At 48.8% G+C, this 20,268-nt stretch overlaps 1 protein-coding gene across 1 annotated transcript in view; it reads right to left on the bottom strand.

Moving 5' to 3' along the window:
• Positions 1-1,464: 1,464 nt before the first annotated feature.
• Positions 1,465-20,268, bottom strand: part of Apcdd1 (APC down-regulated 1) — a 29,911-nt gene continuing 11,107 nt past the window's right edge. The window contains exons 2-5 of the mRNA XM_085699798.2: positions 19,147-19,330; positions 15,693-16,224; positions 4,558-4,879; positions 1,465-3,411 (exon numbers count right to left, since the gene is read on the bottom strand). Coding sequence (XP_085555924.2) covers positions 2,966-3,411; positions 4,558-4,879; positions 15,693-16,224; positions 19,147-19,330 — 1,484 coding nt within the window. The 3' untranslated portion in view covers positions 1,465-2,965. The remainder of the gene's footprint in view (positions 3,412-4,557; positions 4,880-15,692; positions 16,225-19,146; positions 19,331-20,268) is intronic.

The raw sequence follows: 20,268 nt of genomic DNA on the forward strand, positions 1-20,268 counted from the left end.
AACTCAAGGGACTGTTTTCTGACCCTTCCCAGCATGCTCCTCGGTCAGCAAAGAAGCCCAGTGCTGTGCTTTGACTGTGTCTTGCTGAATTTATGATTGGGAACCCTAATTCCTCAATGTGACAGGGTCAGGCTGTGGAGCCAATAGGTGTGCGGGTCAACAGTGGAACCATAATGAATGGTTCTTGGCAGTTCTCAATCTCATGGAGTTGGATTTATTGCCAGGAGAACAGGTTAGATAAAGCAAGTCCACCCCTCATGCTTTGCCTCGAATGCATGTGCGACTTGCTGCCAAGTCGGAGCTGCAGGGGCCCTCCTCAGATGCAGCTGTCTGATTTCAGACTCCCAGAACTGCAAGCCAATATAAACCCACATTCTTTACACACCATCCTGTCTCATGTTCTGTTCCAGCAATGGCTTAAAGCCTTAGCTGCAGCTGACCAGCGCGGTCTGCAAAAACCTTCCATGATCTCTGACTTTCCCCAGATCTAGACTTTACAAGCAGAATTACCTGCCATTGACTGAGAGGGAGACTTGCCAGGCCCTGAGCACTTAACTACGGTGTACTTCAAACTTGTTACATAAGTGGAATATTCTATGGTCAGTCATACCTTCCTCAGAAAGCATCTTGTTCCAGGCCAGGCACAGTAGAACTAACCTGTCATCCCAGCACTTCGAGGGTGGAGGCAGAAGGAGAACAAATTCAAGGCCTACCTGAGGTACTTAATAAAACCCTGTCTTAAACGACAGGAGCTGGGGGCTAAAACCGTGTACTACTCTTACAGAGAAGCAGAGTTTGGTTCCTCTCACCCACACTGGGTGGCTCACAGCCCCCTGGAACTCCAGCTCCAGGGGATCTCTGTGCACTCTGTGGGCACGTGTGCTCTTATGTGCACGTCACTACCTACTCCACTATATGCACATAATTCAAACAAGGCAAATTTAACAAACAATAAACGAACAGAGCACCTCGGTCTTGACTTGTCGGTTTTGACCCTTGAGCCTGGACGCCCTAGAGATCCATTGTGCATTCAAGGTCACTGGGAATTCCCTATCAGCACGGGTCATGTGACCTTGCTCTAGAGACAAGTGAATCTGCTATAACCAAGCTAAGATGAATGCCCATGGGAAATACAGCAACACACTTTAGTGTGCTGGTGAATCATGAATAAATGCTTTCGTTTCTCTGTAAAGATTTATATTACATCAGAAAGTGATCATGCAAACTTCACATAGACTCAACGTTCATACACTGTGTATATGCTGATATCTATGCATTTGGGGTGGTATATGTAACATATTGTTAAAAAGTAGAAACAGATAAGTCTAGAAGAAAGGCAGGGAACTAACTGACTATAAACCTCCTGGACAATCCCTGAATTGTGTCTTAGAGTCAGTATAGGTTTTCACTTTGAAGACAATATCAGTATCAATTAAATTGACAAACAAGACTTATTTCATGGGATTCCTTCCAAATTCTTTGTTTATTAAACTTAGTAGACATTAAGTTAGTATTTTCATTTTGGATAAAACCCCTCAAGTATGCACCATGACTTAAAATATAATCTAAATATAAAGCACTCTGGTACTCCATGCCATCGTTATAACTTAACACCACACGGAACGCTACTGTTCCATAAAGTGAATTCTTAAATACATGACCGACTGCTCCTGGATCGTGGCCTCCATGTCTGCTACTTTCTTTTTCTCGGCGCCTGCCTGCATGGGTCCCCGTGAGCCATAGCACTTGGTGTCTATAGCATCAGTTGCGATAACACAAAGGAACGGGTGGCCCTCCCTTCCTCCTTCCTAAGCACGATGAAGCAACTAACCCTGAAAAAAAAAATGGCCCTGGAGCTCACAGCTGGGGCAGACCAAGTAAATGCAGAGAAGAAGCCAAATCAAGCTAGTATGTCTCATAACACGGCAACTTCTCATAAAGACTCCATGTTGCACAGAAATGGCATCCAGCAGGTTTCCAGTGAGGACGAGTCCCACCCAGGCCTCTTTCACCAGTGATCCGCTGGAGCATTGAAAAGCTCTGTCTCTGTGTGTGAAGATGGTGTGTCGGAGGTGGGGCTCTTCTCCCCACCCCAACCACAGTGTGAGCCAGGAGACGGATGCCTCAACTGGAGAAAACGGCCACAGATCTTATCGTTCCCGTGGCACTTACCATACCCTAGCTGCCCTTAGCACCGTTGCTTCTGGCTGCCTGGGAAACGGGGCTTTTCTGAATTCCCCACCTGGACCAGTCTACTCCAAGGGTTAAGTAGCAGGCTAGAATCTGAGTCACCAAAGCGAGTATATGGCACCCATCTTTGCTCAACAATTGAAAAACTAGCGCTAGCAAACCCGTTCTAAACGACTCTGAAGATCTATAGACACCTCTCTACTCGACATTCTGAAAGTGGTGACTGGCATTAAGGCTGGACCGATGATTTAGCAGAACCTTGCACCTCCTCTTATGTACATATCGGTGTCCATATCTTTTCTGTTTTGATACACAGGGTCTTGATGGCCGTCCCAAGCCAACTCTTCACTGGATTCCAGTGTAGAAAACTTGGAGTGTGGAAGGGGTTTGAAGAAACAAGAGAAGCGATGGCAGAGCAAGCTGCAGCTTGACATGTCTATGTTTAAAGCTCAGCCCAGAGATACACAGGGAGGCGGGGGGACAGAGGTAAGAAGCTAGCTACCATCCTTGCTGCCACTCCGATACACACTAGCTCCGACTCTCTGCAGACTTAAAGTGCAATCGCTGCTATGAAGTTCTCAGGCCAGGGGTCAGGCTGGAAGAAATTCAAAGCCGAAACTTCAAACACACTGCTCAGGACTCAGAGGCTGGAAGAGGGGGACAGGGGAAAGACAATGGCAGATCTCAGGCATTCAAGTGCATCAAAAGAATCAACGTCCATTCTCTGTGTGAAGAAAAGTCATAAAAGGTAGAGTCTTGCTTTAGAAAATAGCTCCTATCGGAGGATGCTCCAATGTGCTAGAGTCCAAAGGCAGGCAAAGGATGTAAGCACCAGGGGCCCCGCTGTCCTCCCTGCTGCCCTGCCAAACAGATGGGCTCGACTGTCATCCAAGTCTTCAGCTCTTGGTGAGGAAGAGGCACATTGGACCAAGGGCATCTGGTAGGATGTTGCTCTCTTCTCAGGCCTGTCTGGACTGGAGCCATCGCTGGGCCTCTGGCCATTGAACAGCAGGTAACGACCCCGGGCATCTTGCTCCATTTTGAAGATCTCATATTCTGTGTGAGGTAGTTTGATGCCCAAAGCCACACAGCCATTGGTGTGCGTCACGTCCTGCTGGATACCCACTTGCCAGGAGCCCTCAGCCCCACATTCATTCCCGCTGAAGACATTGAGGAGGGAAGCTGTGGCTGCATCCATGGGAGTGACCTTCATATGATTCACTGTGGAAAAGAGAGATATCCGTGACTCTCGGGGGACAGCTGGGGAGGCAGACACTTCCAGCAAATGCTGGGGTCACTGTCTGCGGCTAATCACACCTGTGAGCGTGAAATAAAGTGCATTCCTCTAAAGCGTTCGTTGGGACACATGAATCCCCCCCCCAAATTGTTGAATAAAACTCAGATTGTATTTCTATGAAGAGGTCTTGAAGCAACCGAAAGGTTTCACATCAAACATGTATCTGCATTAGCCCATCAGCGGCGTATCTAAATGCAGCTATACTGCAAATGAGAACAATATGGGGGGATAACTACAAGCCCCAGTCTTTGTAGACCCTTGGGGTCCTCCCAAGGGACTACACTTTGCATATAGCACAGTGGGACTTGGGGTGAGCAGACAGATTTTCCTTGGTTAAGATTACAAGGCCAGTGTACAAGAGCAAAGTTCCTCATCAAAGGAGGGCGGCCATGCTCAGGGCTTTCTTGAGGCAACCAGACAGCTCAGACTGCACCCCAGTGCTGCCCTGGAGGGGTCACCCAGTGACTTAGCTACCCTTATTGTTTGGTCTTACAGGGTTGACACTGCCATTACAGACATTCAAACTTAACACTTAAGCAGCAAGACCTCCCTTGTTGTAGGGGCAGGCGCCTCCTGACCCCAGCTTCCCTGCTTGGGTGAGCAGTGCACAGCACGACCTTTTCCCCCTTGATGCTCTCGCCTTCAAGCCTGGGACAAGTTCTTGTGTGCAGCCCCAGCTCAGTTTGGAAGTACTGACTCTGAGCATCAAGTTGTAACCGACACCTGCTCTGGATTCCTCATTTAGGAAAAGTACCCAGCACACAACAAGCCTGATGCTGCTAGAGAGGCTGTTAGGCTCCATTGCAGACACATTCTTGACTCTCGCATTACAGAGGCCCGCGTGATGGCTTGGGTCCCATTGTACCTGTCACATCGATGCCGGGTACTAGCCTGCTCTGAGTAGGAAGGAGCTCAGACGGTATTGCCAAGGATGCTGCGAGGCAGGTATGGCTCTACTTTCATCCCCAGCATCTCAAGCAGCAAAGGTACCCGTTCGCTGAGGTTTTGCCCTAACAAATGTCCCAGAACTGCTCGAGCAGTTCTGTGGGAAGCAGGGACAGCAGACTTACCTTTGAACACAAACTCTGTGCCTCCCATGACCCTCGAGGAGAGCACACCACGGCTGTAGCGGCCTCGAGCGTAGATGGTGAAGGTGGGGTGTTTGCAGACAGGGTCCGAGTAGTGGTAGTAATGGCCCTCCCAGGTGTTATTGTTGTCATGGAAGATGAAGTGGCGGGTGAGGAAGAGGACTTCGGGCCGCACCTCACAACGCTGGCTCACCCATTCCCCATGTAGGCCGATGGTCAGGTCAGCCTTGGGGGGCAGGATCGGGGGGTGGTGTTCGTCAGAGCGGTAAATGATCCGGCAGGCTATGCAGGCATGGTTGTGGTTCTGCAGCAAAGAAACAAAGACATTTGGAGACTTTAGTTTTCCCATGAGTTCAGTGTGCAAACACATCCCTGAAAATGGGGGCAGGGAGGTTCACCAAGATTAGGACTGGATACTCAGGACACCATCACTTAACCCCCAAAGCAAATGATTGTGAACCACCATGTGTGTGTTAGAAATTGAACTCGGGACCTCTGGAAGAGCAGTCAGGGCTCTTAACCACTGAGCCATCTCTTCAGCCCCACAATTACATTTTTAAAGCAAGAAACTGCAAAATACACTAAGGAAAACAGAGCTGCAACTGTAGATGAGCGGAATCTCTGGGTCCCTTTGCTAAAGTGAATGCAGGAGGCGGAGGAAGCAGACAGGAGGGAGTGGGTCGGTCTCTGGAGTGTGTGCACGAGCTGTCCATGTGAGCTGCGAGCCCGAGGTTCAGAGCTTCTTAGCTTTTGAAATGTCTGCTTTTTCAACCTTCTGCAGCTTAAGGTCCACAGAAAAGCCACGCTCTCACTTCCAGGAGGCACGCCCTGTGGATGGTGTTTTGCTTGGTATTTTGCTTCATATATTTCACAGATGTGAGCTCTGATTACCCTACTTGCCTGGAGGCTTCAGAGCCAGCAACCAAAATCTCTGGCTATAAATCAGGAGAACTGGTCCTGGGCACAGCACTGTGAGCCTGCCACCTAATCCAACCCATAGGACAACTGTAACCCAGGGGTCTTCTCCAAGTTTCTGCTCCCTCAAAGTCAGTACAAGCCCCACCACCCCCTGGGTGAACAGAACATGGTCCAGGGTCTTTGATCTCAGTCCTCTCACCAGTGAGGCACAGCTCACGGGGACCTGCAGCCCCACACTCCCAGCCCATATGTATTCAGGCCCACGGTCACACCGTGATCCCTCCCAGGACAGGAAAACACTTGTTCTCAGCATTTTTCCTGCAGTCAAAAATTCACCTCCTTCTCCACGGTAGGCTTGTTGCCCTCGTATCTGTGACTTGGCAACGGTGACAAGGAAGACTGTGGTAAGGGTGGGAGGGTAGGTGGTTGCCACCTGCCTCTTCCGCACCCCCATCAAGGGGGAACCCTGTACTCACTTGACCCCTTCATCCATTAGATGAGCTCAATTACAACCTACAGCAGAGAATGCTTCCTTTGTTCGGGTGATGCGCGGCTTATAGACGGAGAGATAACCAGGGGCGCAGAGTTAAGAGGGAAGGCCCAGCCGTCCCTGTCCCAGGGTCCAGGTGCACTTTCTGGCCTGGGGTTCGCTGCAGAGAACCTCTGGGCACACAGGAGCATATAAACTGAGCTCTAGCCTGTGATCAGCAGACCATGGGGAGATAACAAGTACACAGCCCCTGGGAAACCAGTGCTGAGATTCTGGGCAGATAAGGGTAGCTCTGGCCAGATCCTGAAGGCTGCAGCCAGCCCCACTGCCTGCCTCACAGTTGGAGGCCGTGACAAGTTACTCATTTCTCTCTCCTTCACCTTCCTCACTTACACCCTTGGTGCCTATCACAAGGTACACTCTAGGTACACAGAGCAGGGTAGGGCAGAATACTACCGCAATCACCAGGAAGCCAATTCACAATGGCACGGAGGCCCTGTCCAAGCATGACGGTCTAAAGCACCTACAGGTGGCCTGCACATTCCAGAAGGAGGAGGCATCAGAAGCTGATGTTCAGTCAGGGTCAGAAATATGGACCCACAGGGTCTCCAATGGTCCACACAGAGCTGGGGCCCCTCGCCACCATCTCCACGGCAAAAACGCTTGCTGCCTACTGTGCCTGCTCCCCAGAAGGCCCTCCCGGGTTCTGTGGGCTGAATCACTTTCACCCATCCCAACCTCCACTTCTCCTCCGCCCCACTCCTCACAACTTGAATGTCTGCCTCGGCTGGGAATTTAGGGACATCCACTGTGCCTCCTTCACTTTCGAGAAAGTTAATGCTCAGTCCCCGAGAAGATGTGTTTTTTTCCCTTCAGCACTCGTATTGGTTCAAGGAAATCACAATGCTGATGGGAGAACACTGAAGATCGATGCTTTTTAGTTCCTCAGGAAAAGACTGTGTGAGGGGAGGGCACAGCTCTCACCCAGGCTGCTCCACAGTGGCACCAGGAGAGGCAGGTTGGATGTTCATGTGGAGCACTCCCTTAAGAAGAGGAGGCAGGAGTTTGGGACTCCACGAGGATTTGGCTGCCCTGTGGCTCCCCCAGATGAATGGCATCCCTGAGATAAACGGTTTCAGTTGGGCAGAAGAAAAAAGCAGGCTGGGCGTGTTTGAACCAGCGAGCCTATGGGATCTGGGTTCATGTGCAGTGACCAGAAGGAACCTGGCTCTTAAGCATTAGTATTACCAAATTCTTAATCTGGTTGATTTTGTCTTATTGTGGTTTTTTTTTTTTTTTTTAAAGGCTAGAGAACTGACCATCTTAGTAAATTTTAAGTGCATAGTTCTGTGGCATTAAGTACAGTCACATGGTTAGGCGGCCATCACCACTGTCTATTTCTAGAACCTTCTCATCTTCCCTAACTGAAATGACTTTCCATCTCCCCCTTTCTTAGCCCCTGGCAACCACCCTTCTACTTTCTGTCTGTGAATATGACCTGTTACAAGGAGACTCACACAGTAGTTGCCATTTTGTGACTGGTCAATGTCATTAGCAAATGTACTGTAGGTTCACCCATGCTGTAGCATGTTTCCTTTCTAAGGCCTGATCATTCCATGCAGAGACACATTTTGCTTATCAGTTACTCTAATCAGAGTCACCTGAACTGCTTCCCACTTTTTCGCATCTGTGAACAACACCATGAGTGAGGTTGAAAGACTCTGTATTTGCATTTCTCTTTCAATCTTTTGGCGAATCTGCCTAGACATAAAAGAGCCACAGTGTATGGTAATCCAGTATTTACTTTTCAGAGGAACAAGCCTGTGTCCCACAGCGGTTGCAGCATTTGACACTTCCATCAGCAACTAGAAGAGTTCCAGTTCCCCCACATCCTTGCCAACATTTATTTTCCATCCCTCCCCGCCTTTGGTAACAGCTGTCCCAATGGGCAACTTGGTATCCCATTGTGGTTTAAATTTATACTTCCTCAACTAGTCGATAAAGAACATACCTGTATTTTGTATGAATTCTTTGGAGGAAAGCCTGTTTTGCCCCCCCCCAAGTCCTGCTTAAAACAACTTTGCCATTACCATTAAGCAACCAAGGATGTCATAAGTGGAGGCAGGGTTTTTGGCCTCCATGGAGAGATCAACAAGGTGGCAGTTTTAGTCATGGGTGTGTAAGGAGATACTTTTGTTTGTGAATTGAACTTTAACAGTGGTTTTCAGAAATTCTCATACTCTTTGGCATGGATAAAAATTAAAGGCACCTATAGCCGTAATTTCACAGAAGCAGGGTGCAAAGCCTACACGCTGTATTGTTCTGCAGCCCCTTTTCTAGGGTGGTTTAATGAGAGAGCCTTTAAAGATTAGCAGATAAGAACTGCATATCGAGACTTTCTCAAGTGAAAGTTGATTTACACCACTGACTTGCTTTACACTTGAGAAGTATTTTTTCCTGAGCGCACCAGCTTGGCTGTGTACGGCTCCATTTCCCTCCTGGCTAGAAAGAGCTATTTAAAGTCAGGGATTCTGTATGCACATGATATGAAGGCTCCAATCAGAGGAGCCAGGAGATGTTTCCTTGCTGCTATTCTTTACACCCACTATGAAAAGCTTTAATATAGGGACCTAGGGCACTGTGAAGAGGCAGAGTACTTGTCCGGCATGTAAGTGACTCCGGGTTCTGTGCTCGGCATCAGGGCTGGGGGGTAGACTTAACTCGAGAGTGCTGGAGCTAGAAATAAGCCCCATGCAAGTGTTCTCTGAAAAGAGGAACTGGTGTTAAAAATGGAAATTGATCTCGTAGTCCCCAAGTACACGGTGCTGCTGGCAGGGAGCAGGGTTTGCCTTGTCTGCAAGCTGCTCCTGGGCAGCAGGTTCAAGAACTGCAGCCTGCGCATAAGGACATGGGATTCGGAGGCATTCAAGCACATTCGCTTTGTAGGCTTTCCACCCTCCCAACGGGAACATCAGCACAGCTCCTAGCCGAGGAAACCAAGGTGCAGAGGGAGAATGACTTAGGCCAGATGACCTCATGAACTTGGCTCTCTAATTTGGTCCTGGGGCTTGTGGAGTGCGGGCTTCATCTCCTCCAGCTCTCAGGCCTGAGGTTCTGCAAACAGCAAATGTCCCCTCAACAAGGACTATACAGCCCTATGGAAAAGGGCTCTGGGGCTGATGACTGATAGGGGCTCTTCAGGCTTCTCCTGTTTCCTGCCAACATTTATTTCGGGAGGATTGGTCAAGAGCATCTGCGGACAGTGCCCACTTGTTTCCACGGACTTCCTGGAATGGAAGAAATGACTTGAGAAGATCTTGTGAAAGATCAATCAGAGTAGCAGGCTGGACGAAGCACAAGCCTTCAAAGCAGCAATTCTTGGCTAAAAGTTTTTTTTGTTCAAGGAGAGAAATGGGAGGAGATGATAGAAACTTCCTTTCCTAGGGCTTTTTTCCATTGCATTGAAAAAAAAAAGTATTCATGATTCTCATACAGAATAACCATAAGGAAGCCACAGCAGCCAGAAGTCTCTGGTGAAAGCTCTGCTTGCAACGGCAATTTGCAGCATGCTGGGTAACATTTCTGTTGCATACAATCTCATGTGAGCACCCTCCCTGGCTTCTGCTTTCAGGCCAAGACCAGAGAGCTCCCCCTCACATTTCCCAGGTTAACTGACGAGGCTCCAGATGGACAGGCTGACAGGGGAGAACGCTGTCACAGGATAGGTGAGGAGGAGCTGAGGAACAGGAACGGAAGTCACATTTGTCCACCTGGAGAGATGCTATGATGCTATCTGTGGGGGGCAGCATCCCGCAGTACTTCCTGGGTCTGGATTCAGCGTCAGGGACATGGTCAGGGATAAGGACGCTCGCTGCGTTTGAATCTGAATTTCTCAATTTCTGTATGTGTGCACACACATGAAATCAATAAATGTAATGAATAAATCTAGATTCAGATTCTAGACCGTGACCCCTGGTTCATTTAGATCCCTTAAAAGGGCCAAGATGACGCCGCTGTCCACAGAGGAAGCATCTTCGCCTGCTCCCCCTCCTGTCTCCTTAGCTGCTGAGGCATACTTTTCAAATGGCCAATTTCCTGCTTCTTGGGGGTTTCACTCTGGCCTCTCAGTATTCTTGCCTTTTAAGGGATGAAATGTTTACCGCTTGCATTGTCCCTGACAACAAATCTTTCCTAGCCTGCTAGCTCCTTAAATAAAGCAACCCTGCATGCCTGTTTGTCTGCCAAAAAATCTTCCGGAGGAGTCAAGAAATAACAAGATCTGTATCAGTAACCAGGGCAGGGCAGCAGTCCTGCAGCATAGCCACGGTGTGCATGTCAAACCCAGCAAGAAGTCCTAACAGTCAGCTCTGGGGCTGCATCTACTGTCAAGCATCTGCTGCCGAGTGAACACCTTGGCCCATTAGGGGGAAGGACTTTCTTTAGGAAAATTTACCTAAGAATGTGGCCTGGGAAACTATCTCAGGCCAAGACTCTCCAAACCTGAAGCTTTGAACCATATCCATCATCTCTGCAAGGCCCTTTTCCTTCCACAACTCTGGCAGAAGAGAAGGCACACAGGGTCCTTCCACAAGTACCTGGCTCCTTCCCTGATGTGGGATGTCCTTGTGTATGTGTTACTTTTATTGGCTAATGAATAAAGCTGTTTGGCCAATGGTTTAGCAGAGTATAGCCAGGTGGGAAATTTGAGTAGAGATATAGAGATAAAGAAGGAGGAGTCAGATGAGATGCCAGCCAGCCGCAGAGGAAACAAGACATAAAGAAAATGAGGTAATGCCACGGCTACGTGGCAATACATAAACTAATAGAAATGGATTAATTAAAGATGTAAGAGCTAGCTAGAAATACGCCCGAGCCATCGGCCAAACAGTGTCGTAATTAATATAGTTTCTGTGTGATTATTCAGGTCTGGGCGCCTGAGAAATGAAAGCACAGTCTCTGTTTACATAGTGTCCTGTCTTCTCACCCAGTAGTCTCACAGCATGGACTCAGGGAGCTAATAACTAACCTAGCCTGCGGCAGCAATGGGCTGAAAAAGTCTACTGCCCACAGAGCCTGCTCCAGGCCCTCTGATGTCATCACTACCAGGAAGTTGCATGGATCGCCTGTCCTTTTCACACACAGTCAGCCCTCTTCATGCACGAGCTTTTATCTGAGGATACATTCAAATGCTGACCAAAACATGGAGCGGGAAACACTGCACCTGTACTGGCTCTGCTCGCTGAATCCGGAAGGATAGTTTACCAGACATCTATATAAACTCACATCGTCTCAGAGACTGTAAGTCCCCAGCAATGGTTTAAAGTCTAAGGGAGGTATATAGAACATCTATTAGAACATCTATGCACACACATACTCCATGTCACAGGACCTGCGCTGTCTTTTGATGTCTGTGGGGGTCCTGGAACCAGGGCCGTGCAGACAAAAGTCAGCGCCTTGCAGAAAGCCACGATTCTAAAGGAGACTGAATTACAAAGTGATGCTGGTTCCCAGCCTGACTTCTGTAGAACTGGAGAGTGTGTCAGAGCTCTGGCCCTTTTCCTCCTCTGCAGGGGTCAGGAGCTCTGAAGGCCTGATGCTACATTCTCTCACACCCCTAGGTAGCTTACATGGTTAGAATATTTAAGACACGCAATGCTTGGGGGTTGCTTTTAAACAGCCCCTTTGATTTACAATCCTATGGATGAATCCATGGAGGATTTTGGAGAATGATCAATTCCGTCTGCTTAAAAAACCTTGCCCTTAATAAGGCTTCTGGCAATGGTTTGCTTTTATGAGTCTATCACTGTACTTGAACTTGGGTGTACACTCCAACCACATGGCTCTAGTGAATCAATGAGGAGGGTGGCGCTGTGCTGAGGTTAAACTCCCACTTGGAAGCATCTTTTTAGGGGTTATTTTAGGCCATCTTGATTTTTCTTAATGAAGAGTAGCCAGTTTCCTGCTGGCAGAACTCCCCACACACCTGAGTCCGCAAACAGCATTGATTTGCCAGTGGACTCAGAGCCTCGGTGAAACTGTGTAAAGCCTAGAAAAACAAATTGACTTGAAGTTTCTATTTTTACATGGTGTCCTGTTTCCACAGGGGCTAAGACTAGTGGTTTCCAACCCAATTTAGCATTAAACTAATTTTCAGCCAGGTCTCCATGGACCAGCAATTAGGGGGAGGCAGGGAGTTCAAAGCTAGAGATTCCAGGGCCCCCTGCACAGACGTGTGTGTGTGTGTGTGTGTGTGTGTGTGTGTGTGTGTGTGTGTGCGCGCGTGTGTGTGTACTCTTTGAAGACACTCACTCCAGGCTACTTCCTGTCCTGGGCCAGACAGCCACAACCAGCCCAGACCTGCTGCTGGAACGTCCCATGGGCACAAGCAACTGGGCTTTACCGCGTCCAGAGACTAGAATAATACCGGCCAAACCCATTCACTTTTTCTCTTGGGGAAGGATCTAAAAACTTCCTGAGGGGCATCACTGTGCACTGAGGCCAAGAGGCACAAGGCAAGGGACAACAAGAAAAGAATGGGCCCTTTCAGCTGCTCAAGCCTGAGGCCTTTCACTGCCTTGCAACCATCCTGGCTGGGCAGACACAGTGGTCCCACAGCATGGGTCTTCCTGGGCTTCCAGGGAAGCCTAAGCCTTTCTCTTAGTGGCTACAGCTATTTATCCATGGTTTCACCATTCCTTAAACTCCTAGCAGGGCATTTTTCTTTTCTTGAATTTTAATTTTGCATGGCAGTGATGTTTAGGTTCTACAAGACCATGGAACAAATTACAGAAGGCAGCTAAAGGAAGCCTCAGACCCCCACCTTCACCGCTCTTCAGAAGTCGTTGCTAGGTTCCCCTTCCTCACACCCTCTGCTCCTCCCTTTCTTCAATTATTAGTTTCATACAAATGACACCATCACCTGAAGCAGGCTACTGCTCCCCTTCCTTATCCCTGTTATGAAGTATACTCTGGAGAAACATCACTTCCTCCAGTTCTTCCCACCCTTCAGGTTTATGGAATCTTGGACCCAGACCTGGGGTTTGAGGAGTCTGATTCTTGGGAATCTGGAGAAATTCTCCCACAGCTGCCTCATCAGAAAGGAAGAAGACAGGAGAAAATGTCTCCTGGCGGGCATCAGAGAGCGTTTGCACATTCTTGGGCCAACAAAGCCTCATTTCTCCAGGAGCTGCCAAGCCAGCAGGGCTCCTCTCTCCAGTCCAAGGAGACAGGCTAGACAGCATCCTTACAGTTCCCCTACAGCATAGGAAAGAAGCGCAGGGCTTCTAGAGGGTCAGGTAAAGAGCGCTAACCCCGACGGATGCCAGCAAGACAGCTGTGTTCTAAGACTGGCTCCCATTTCCAAATTCCACATGCATGCCAACTTATCCAGAGTTCAAGAAAATCTTTTAGCTCTTTCGAAATAAAAACTCCCCTAAAGAAGGTCAGCCTGGTGCCCGTCACCCTGAAATCCCATGCCAGGGCTGGATGACTGGCTCTGAAGACACTCCCGGCCACCCCGAGGAGCCACAGCCAGGTAGACCCTGACCAGGGAGGAGCATTGGCCAAGGAAAGGGTCCTCCTCAAGCATAGACTGCAGCCAGTATGTAAGAGGTTCACGCAGAGACCTCCCCAGCCTGGAGGCACAGCAGAGAAGGTAGGAGGAAGAGATTTAGGTAAGAGAGGTGGGGGAGGGGGCAGGAAACAAAAACCAATTCTCCTCCTTCTGGCATTTAAAAGGAACTTAAGACATCAAAGAGCCAACATGGGCACATGCTGGCAAGGAAACAGAACCAGGCCCCGGGTGTGCAAACAGTGGCATGAGGTCAGATGGGGGGCAGACAGCTTGACCTGACTCTACCCCTCACTACTGATAGGATGGGATTGCTGCTGTTACTTTGGGTTTTTGCTTGTTTTCCAGATAACTTAGCCTTATACTGTAGCTTTGGCTGGCTCTGGTACTCAATACCTCACCACGTCACCCAGACAGACCCCTCCACTCTCCTGCCTCAGCCTCTTGAGCGCTAGGGTTAGTCATGAGTCGACACACTCGGCACACAGCTGTTCTTCTGCTCTCTGGTAAGTCCATGGCAGGGATGAAGGAGTTGACAATGACTCTGCCTGCTTGGCAGATGGCCACCACGGTTTGGAGTAACAGATCAGGCACATGGTCTGTTAGGGTGGGGTTAGTGGACACCCCGGACCACTGACAGTCATTTTCACTCTAAGGACATCTCACATGTAGGTGTGATGTTCCCTTCCCTGCCTCTATTTCTAATGCGGTTCTAAGCAAGATGGTGTACGCCTGTGATGCTTGAGGCAGAGTATAGATAAGGCTACCAGACAGCCAGGAGTCAGAACAGGGCTGAAAGCCAGCAGTTCTTCTCCGCTTCCCTTAAAGATCTGCTGAAGCCTGGCCTCGGAAGATACCTCCAGCAGCTGGCGGCATCCTGGTGGGCAGCTCCTCCCCGTGCCACCTGCACTGCGGCTCCCACACACTAAAGGGGCAGAGCTTCAGGTCCCTCGCTCGTCACCGTAAGAGAATCCCAGACATTCCTCAATGACAGACTTCCCTTGCCTCTTGGGCGCTCCTGAACACTAGGGGTGGAGCCCAGGAGACCTGCTTCCTCTTCCATAAGGGAAGGAGGCTGCAGGAGCCCTGCCGAGTCCTGCTGGGGAATTTGTCCACAGCAGGACAGCACAGCCTCAGAGAGCCTCGCACATAGGGCAGAATTTTCGGTTTTCGGTTTTCATAACAAAACTCCATGACATGAGCTGACAGTGACAGACGGAAAGACAGGTGGCGCTGCTGCATCTCCAGCAGAGAAGAGTCTGGGATGACTGAAGGAGGTGAGTAGACTCCAATGGATACTATGAAGAAGACCTTAAACAATGAATAAAAGCCAGTCCGAGCTCTGTGTTTCGATTCACCGTTCTCAGCTCTCTTCCACCGAGGCTGATTCGCATGACTGGAGGACCCTATAGAGTAAAACCCCTGACAGCTCCACCAGGCTTGAATCTGTCTGCTCCTCCCAGCCCAGGACGCCACAAACGTCTGGGTGGAAACGAAGGAGTTACTCATTGACTGGCATGATTCGGAGCTTGGGGGAGGAGACAGTTTGTGAATCCCAAATATTATTAGAACGCAACTCAATAAAGGAGCATTCTAAGGCTTAATGGCTTCCTGCCCTCCTCAGTCCCCCTTCTAATCACAGAGGCTTCCCAAGTCATTTTAAAAAATGGGAAGAACTCGGGTCTAGAAAGAAGAGATTTGGTTCAAGTGTTGGCACTAAAATCCACCTGACCCATTAGGACCTTAGAGGGTCATGGTAGCGTGTCTCAGGAGGCTTCTAGTGCTAGGGTGTGTGGTGCTGATGGGAGTCTTTCCCGGCATGTTGCCATGGTACCCCTCGTGTTCCTCCTCATGGTGTCCTCTGGACTGTAGTTCTGAGATTGTTAGAGTTATTTTTCATGAGCACCCCAGCTACCCCCCAGAACACAAAACAAGCGGGTGGCAGTCCCAGAGCTCCCGCTTCATGCCACTTCCCAGCATCCCACACTTCATTTACTTTGCTGAAACACCTCTTCTGTGAGGTAGAACCCTACGTTCCTCAGGTCCCCTGAGATCTCTCTGACATGCCCCATGGGCCCCGTTTTCCTTAGTCCGGGGAATGCAGAATCCACAGGACTCTGTGGTTAGGTGGGTGGGTACCTTGGCATTCTGCAGGGGAGGCTGGTAACTGGATGGCCGGTAGAACACCCTCTGGGTGGCATCAGTGTGGATGTCGCCCAAGAAGAGCTCCTCCACCAGGTGGTCCAGGTTGTGGTGGGGATACTGTTTCTCCACACGGATGAGCTGCAGTTCATGCATCGCAAAGTTCACAGCCTTGGTGCACTCATGGCTACTCTCCTCTTGCCACAGGTCATAGGCTATGTCCTGTACCCAGAGACTACCAGGAGCCAGGAAGCCTGGGCAAGTTCGGTTCACCAGTCGGCTGAGTTGCTCAGCAACTGCCTCCGTGTGGCAGATGATTTGCACGCCGTGAAGCTGATAGTCGGCCTCGGTGCCACCACGGATGATCCAGGATGCCTGGCGCAGGCGGATCTTGCCTCGGATGATAAGCGTATAGGTGGGGTTCGTACAGCGGTTGCTGCCATAGTAAAACTGGTAGGCCTTGAAGGTGTTATTGTTATAGAATCTGTAAGACCTTGTGATGAACTCTGGCCCCGATCTCACTTCACAGCTGTTGAAGGAAAGAGCAGGTAAATCTTGAGTTAATCCAATGGCATGTGGAAGAGAGAAAGACCGTGAAAAGTTAATCTATTGAACGTTCACAACAACTTAGGTGTCCTGTCTGATGACTATCCACATCTGAGGCAAAAGAAACATGTATAAGATCTCTCTCTCTCTCTCTCTCTCTCTCTCTCTCTCTCTCTCTCTCTCCTCTCCCCCCCCCCTCTCTCTCTCTCTCTCACACACACACACACACACATACACACACTCAAAAAAAGCCAAGTGCTAGAGCCTGACCAGGAATCTAGACAATGCAACCTCCACAACTGACCCTAACTATTCTCATCTAAAGGTTTCTCACTCTTTCTATGTGAGGAGAAACAGGGGCCTCACAGGGAAGTTCCCTTCTCTCTGGATAAGAGGGGACAGCGTGTTGCTATTCTGTACAGGAACAGCTACCTGGTAGACCAAAAGGATTAGAGAACACTTCAAATGACAGACCTTGTCTAGGGTGGTATGAGTGAGATGTCCTTTTTTCTGAAATGGAATCTTGGCAGAACTGGAAGTTTGCCCTTCTAGTCACTCAAAAGTATTCTTCTCTTGGTGGGGAAAAAATAAAAGGCAATCAAGTGGGAGCAAAGCTAACATAATAAGAAAGACCAGGATTCCTTTGGTTTGTGTTGGTTGACAAAGGAGAAATGTCTCTAGATAAAAGCTAGGCTCCCAAGCCAGAAACTTGTGACTGGGTCTATGAAGCAAAATAGCTCATGGGCTCAGGGATATTTTAACATGCTTTGTCCTCAAGACAAAATACAGACACAGAAGAACCTGTATCAGTGGAGGGAGGGGAGTCCTTGATTTATTGCCCAGAGTTTGACTATGAAGTGGGTCAGACCTGGTCTTTCCATTGCCAACTCAGCTCATCAGAATCCCACCTCTGCACATCAAGAACTCTGAGCTGAGCTGACAGACAGCATGGCTAAACCAAGCAACTGGGATAAAATCCCAAACACAGGTGCTTCTTAAAATCGTCAACAGTTTAGACTTTGAGTTGGCAGACCGATGAGCGGTAACTAGTACTTAATATGGGTACTACTGTTGTGTAAATATATCCATTCATGTTGAATAATGCCCTGTGGATATAAAACACATAATTCTTTGAGCACTGGTCACTGGAGGCAGAAGAAAGAGGCAAAGACTACTCTGGGCTTTTGACCCCAAGAAACTGGAGTTTAGTGTGAGCTGTGTTAGGGGCCAGTGGAGGTAGAGGTGGGAAGACCTCTTCTCTTTCATTTTGTTCTCTTAACCTCAGCATCAAGAGCCTGTGGAGTTTCCCTCCTGAACTTAGTGTATCTCAGACCCAGGCATTTCTGCATTGCTCTCCCATCCCTTCATTTAAGCCACCGTCAGCTCTAGTGAACATGCGGAAGGCTCTCAATAGTCACTTCCGGCTTATGGCTGCTCCCATACATTTGCCACGAAACAGCTGAAGTGCACTTTAATAAAGCCAAATCTCATTTTAAGCATGGTCCAGGCATGACATCATTCAATCACTTTCGAGTTTTCCTAAATTAGAAGACCTGTTAGCTGGACACAGTGGCACATACCTGTATGTAGTCCCTGCTACTTCAGAGGCTTAAGCAAGAGGATCACCTGAGCTCAGGAGTTCAAGGTTAGCCCGGGCAACACAATGCAATGTTGTCTAAAAAAACCAATACAACACAACGCCACAACAACAACAACAAAAACCTACCCCAGATCAACAACAGTAGCAAAAAGACCTATTCTGAAAGATAGTTCAGAGTCACCTACAGGGAGCTAGGTTGCAGGTCTGGGGTTAGTGAGGTCTCCAAGGTGGTCAGGCCATGCTTTCTCTGTATCCAGCCATAATTTGGCTAGTTTTTCTACACAGATAATTCTTCCTGCAGGAAGAGACTAGACATTCAAGGCCCATCCTTACCTAAAATAAGGCTCTCTCTCATTTTCCTTCTGTTCCTGCTGTCATTCCCCCCTACCTCCCTAGGCCCCTCTGTAAAATCTCTGACAATACGGACGAAGTCTGTCTGAGTCACCACTATATACACAAAATACACACAACTGCTTGGCCCACAGCAGCCACCTAGTAAATGACTATTTTTGGATTATAATTTTACGTTTAAAATTCATATGCAAAGAATTTATCACAGTTATTTTAAGAGACACATTTTTTTGGGGGGGGAGCTCAATGTCATCATTTAATTGAATTTCTTTTGTCTTACATCCATTTGTGTTTGGTTATTTTCCCCAGAGTCTCAGGAGGCTGCTATCCATACCCCAGGAACTGTGTATAGGGAGGAGTCATCAGATCCCAGTTAGTCTTATAAATGCTCAACAATTTAATGGGTAGAAAGAAAATCGTTGATCTGCCTCTGGGCTATTTTTAAAAGCTCTAATGGAAGATAAGCCAGAGCTCAAACTGGGCTTAATCTCAGCTTCACAACACAGTGAAGAATCTAAGAACTGGCTAGCGGAGGCAGCTCTTAGCTTACTCCCAGCGCCCTGAAGCCATAGATTAAGTTACCAGAATATGGCGAGAATATTTAGACCATAAGAAGCGTTGCAGTCATGTTTCAGGGCTGGTGAAACACAGACGCTTAATTTCACTTGCTAATGGTTTCTCTTTATATGCGAGTGGTCCCACCAAGTTCAGTAAACAAGGATCTATTCACTCGCGCTGTGTAGTTAGCAGTGCTATGATACCATTGCTGCTTTTGGCGTAAGATTTCTACAGCTCTTAGCTCTGTTTGCTTAACCAACCATCATTTCCAAGGTTTGCCTGGTTCTCAGTTTCTGCATTTCGCACAAAGCTAGCATCTAAACCCACCAGAGGGTCTTCCTTAGACCCCACTCCCAGACTGCCCCTTCCCCTTCCTATCTCAGGTTCAGCTCTTACCCTGTGGACACCCAGTGGCCCTCGATGGTTGGTGGCATCTGCACAGTGATCCGTGCACCATTGTGGAGGTGCTTGAGCATATGGTGGCACTGTGACTCCTTGAAAGCCCTCCAGGCACTTTTCTCTAAGGACCGAGGATGCGTTCTGCTGTCTGGATGAAGGAGGGCAGAACCCTCTCCCAGCCCTGAAAAACAAGAGCAGAAAGTAAGCAAAAGAGGCGGCAGCAGGCCTGAGTCAGGTAGGCAGTCATGTCTATAGCTGGGAGTGACGGCTGGGGCAAAAGCATGCTTACTCCCCCAGGCTGCACACGGAGCTCATGTCAAAGTAGGGAACACGCTGGGAGATAAATTTCCAGGTGGAAAACGGAGCCTGTGAGCATCATAACCGAGCTTGCTTGGGGCCACCCAGTGAGTTCCTTGCAAAGCCAGAGTTCAGGTTCATTCAGCTAGGTTTCTTGGTCTTCACAAGCACCTGGGTGGTAGAGCCTTGAAGGGACCTTACGAGGTCAAATTCAGAGAGGCATGTTCCAGAGCAGTAGTTCTCTGCCTTCCCCATGCTGTGACCCTTTAACATACTTCCTCGTACTGTGGTGACCCCCCACCCCCAACCACAAAACTATTTTCATTGCTACCTCATAACTGTAATTTTGCTACTGTTATGAATCGTAATGTAAACATCTGTGTTCCCCGATGGTCTTAGGTGACCCCTGTGAAAGGTTTGTTCCACCCTCCAAAGGGATCTCGACTCTTCTGGAGGCACTGAAAAAAAAGAGGTGGGGTTGAAGGGAAGCGGCAGGAAGGGGTGTCAAGACGGGAGTCTTCACAAACTGACAAATTTAGGTGCGGGACTAGAAAAAGCCAAGCGACCAACATTGGTGAAAACATAGCTTGAAAGATGTGGAAAGAGAAGGGGCCAGGGGACAGCTCTGAATCCTGGCAGGGATCTGCTCCCTGGCCAGCCTCCTATATGCTTATACTGAGTCACATATTATCTGGCCACCACAGACTCCAAATGGATGCCCTTGTTATGGTTTGTCTAAAGGTTTATGAATTAGAATCTTGGCTTTCAGATTTGATGTTAAGAGATGGCCGGACCTTTCAAGAGGTAAAGTCCAACAGGAGG

This window comes from Myodes glareolus, chromosome 13 (genome assembly GCF_982192425.1).
Source record: "Myodes glareolus chromosome 13, mMyoGla1.1, whole genome shotgun sequence".
Lineage (NCBI taxonomy): Eukaryota > Metazoa > Chordata > Mammalia > Rodentia > Cricetidae > Myodes > Myodes glareolus.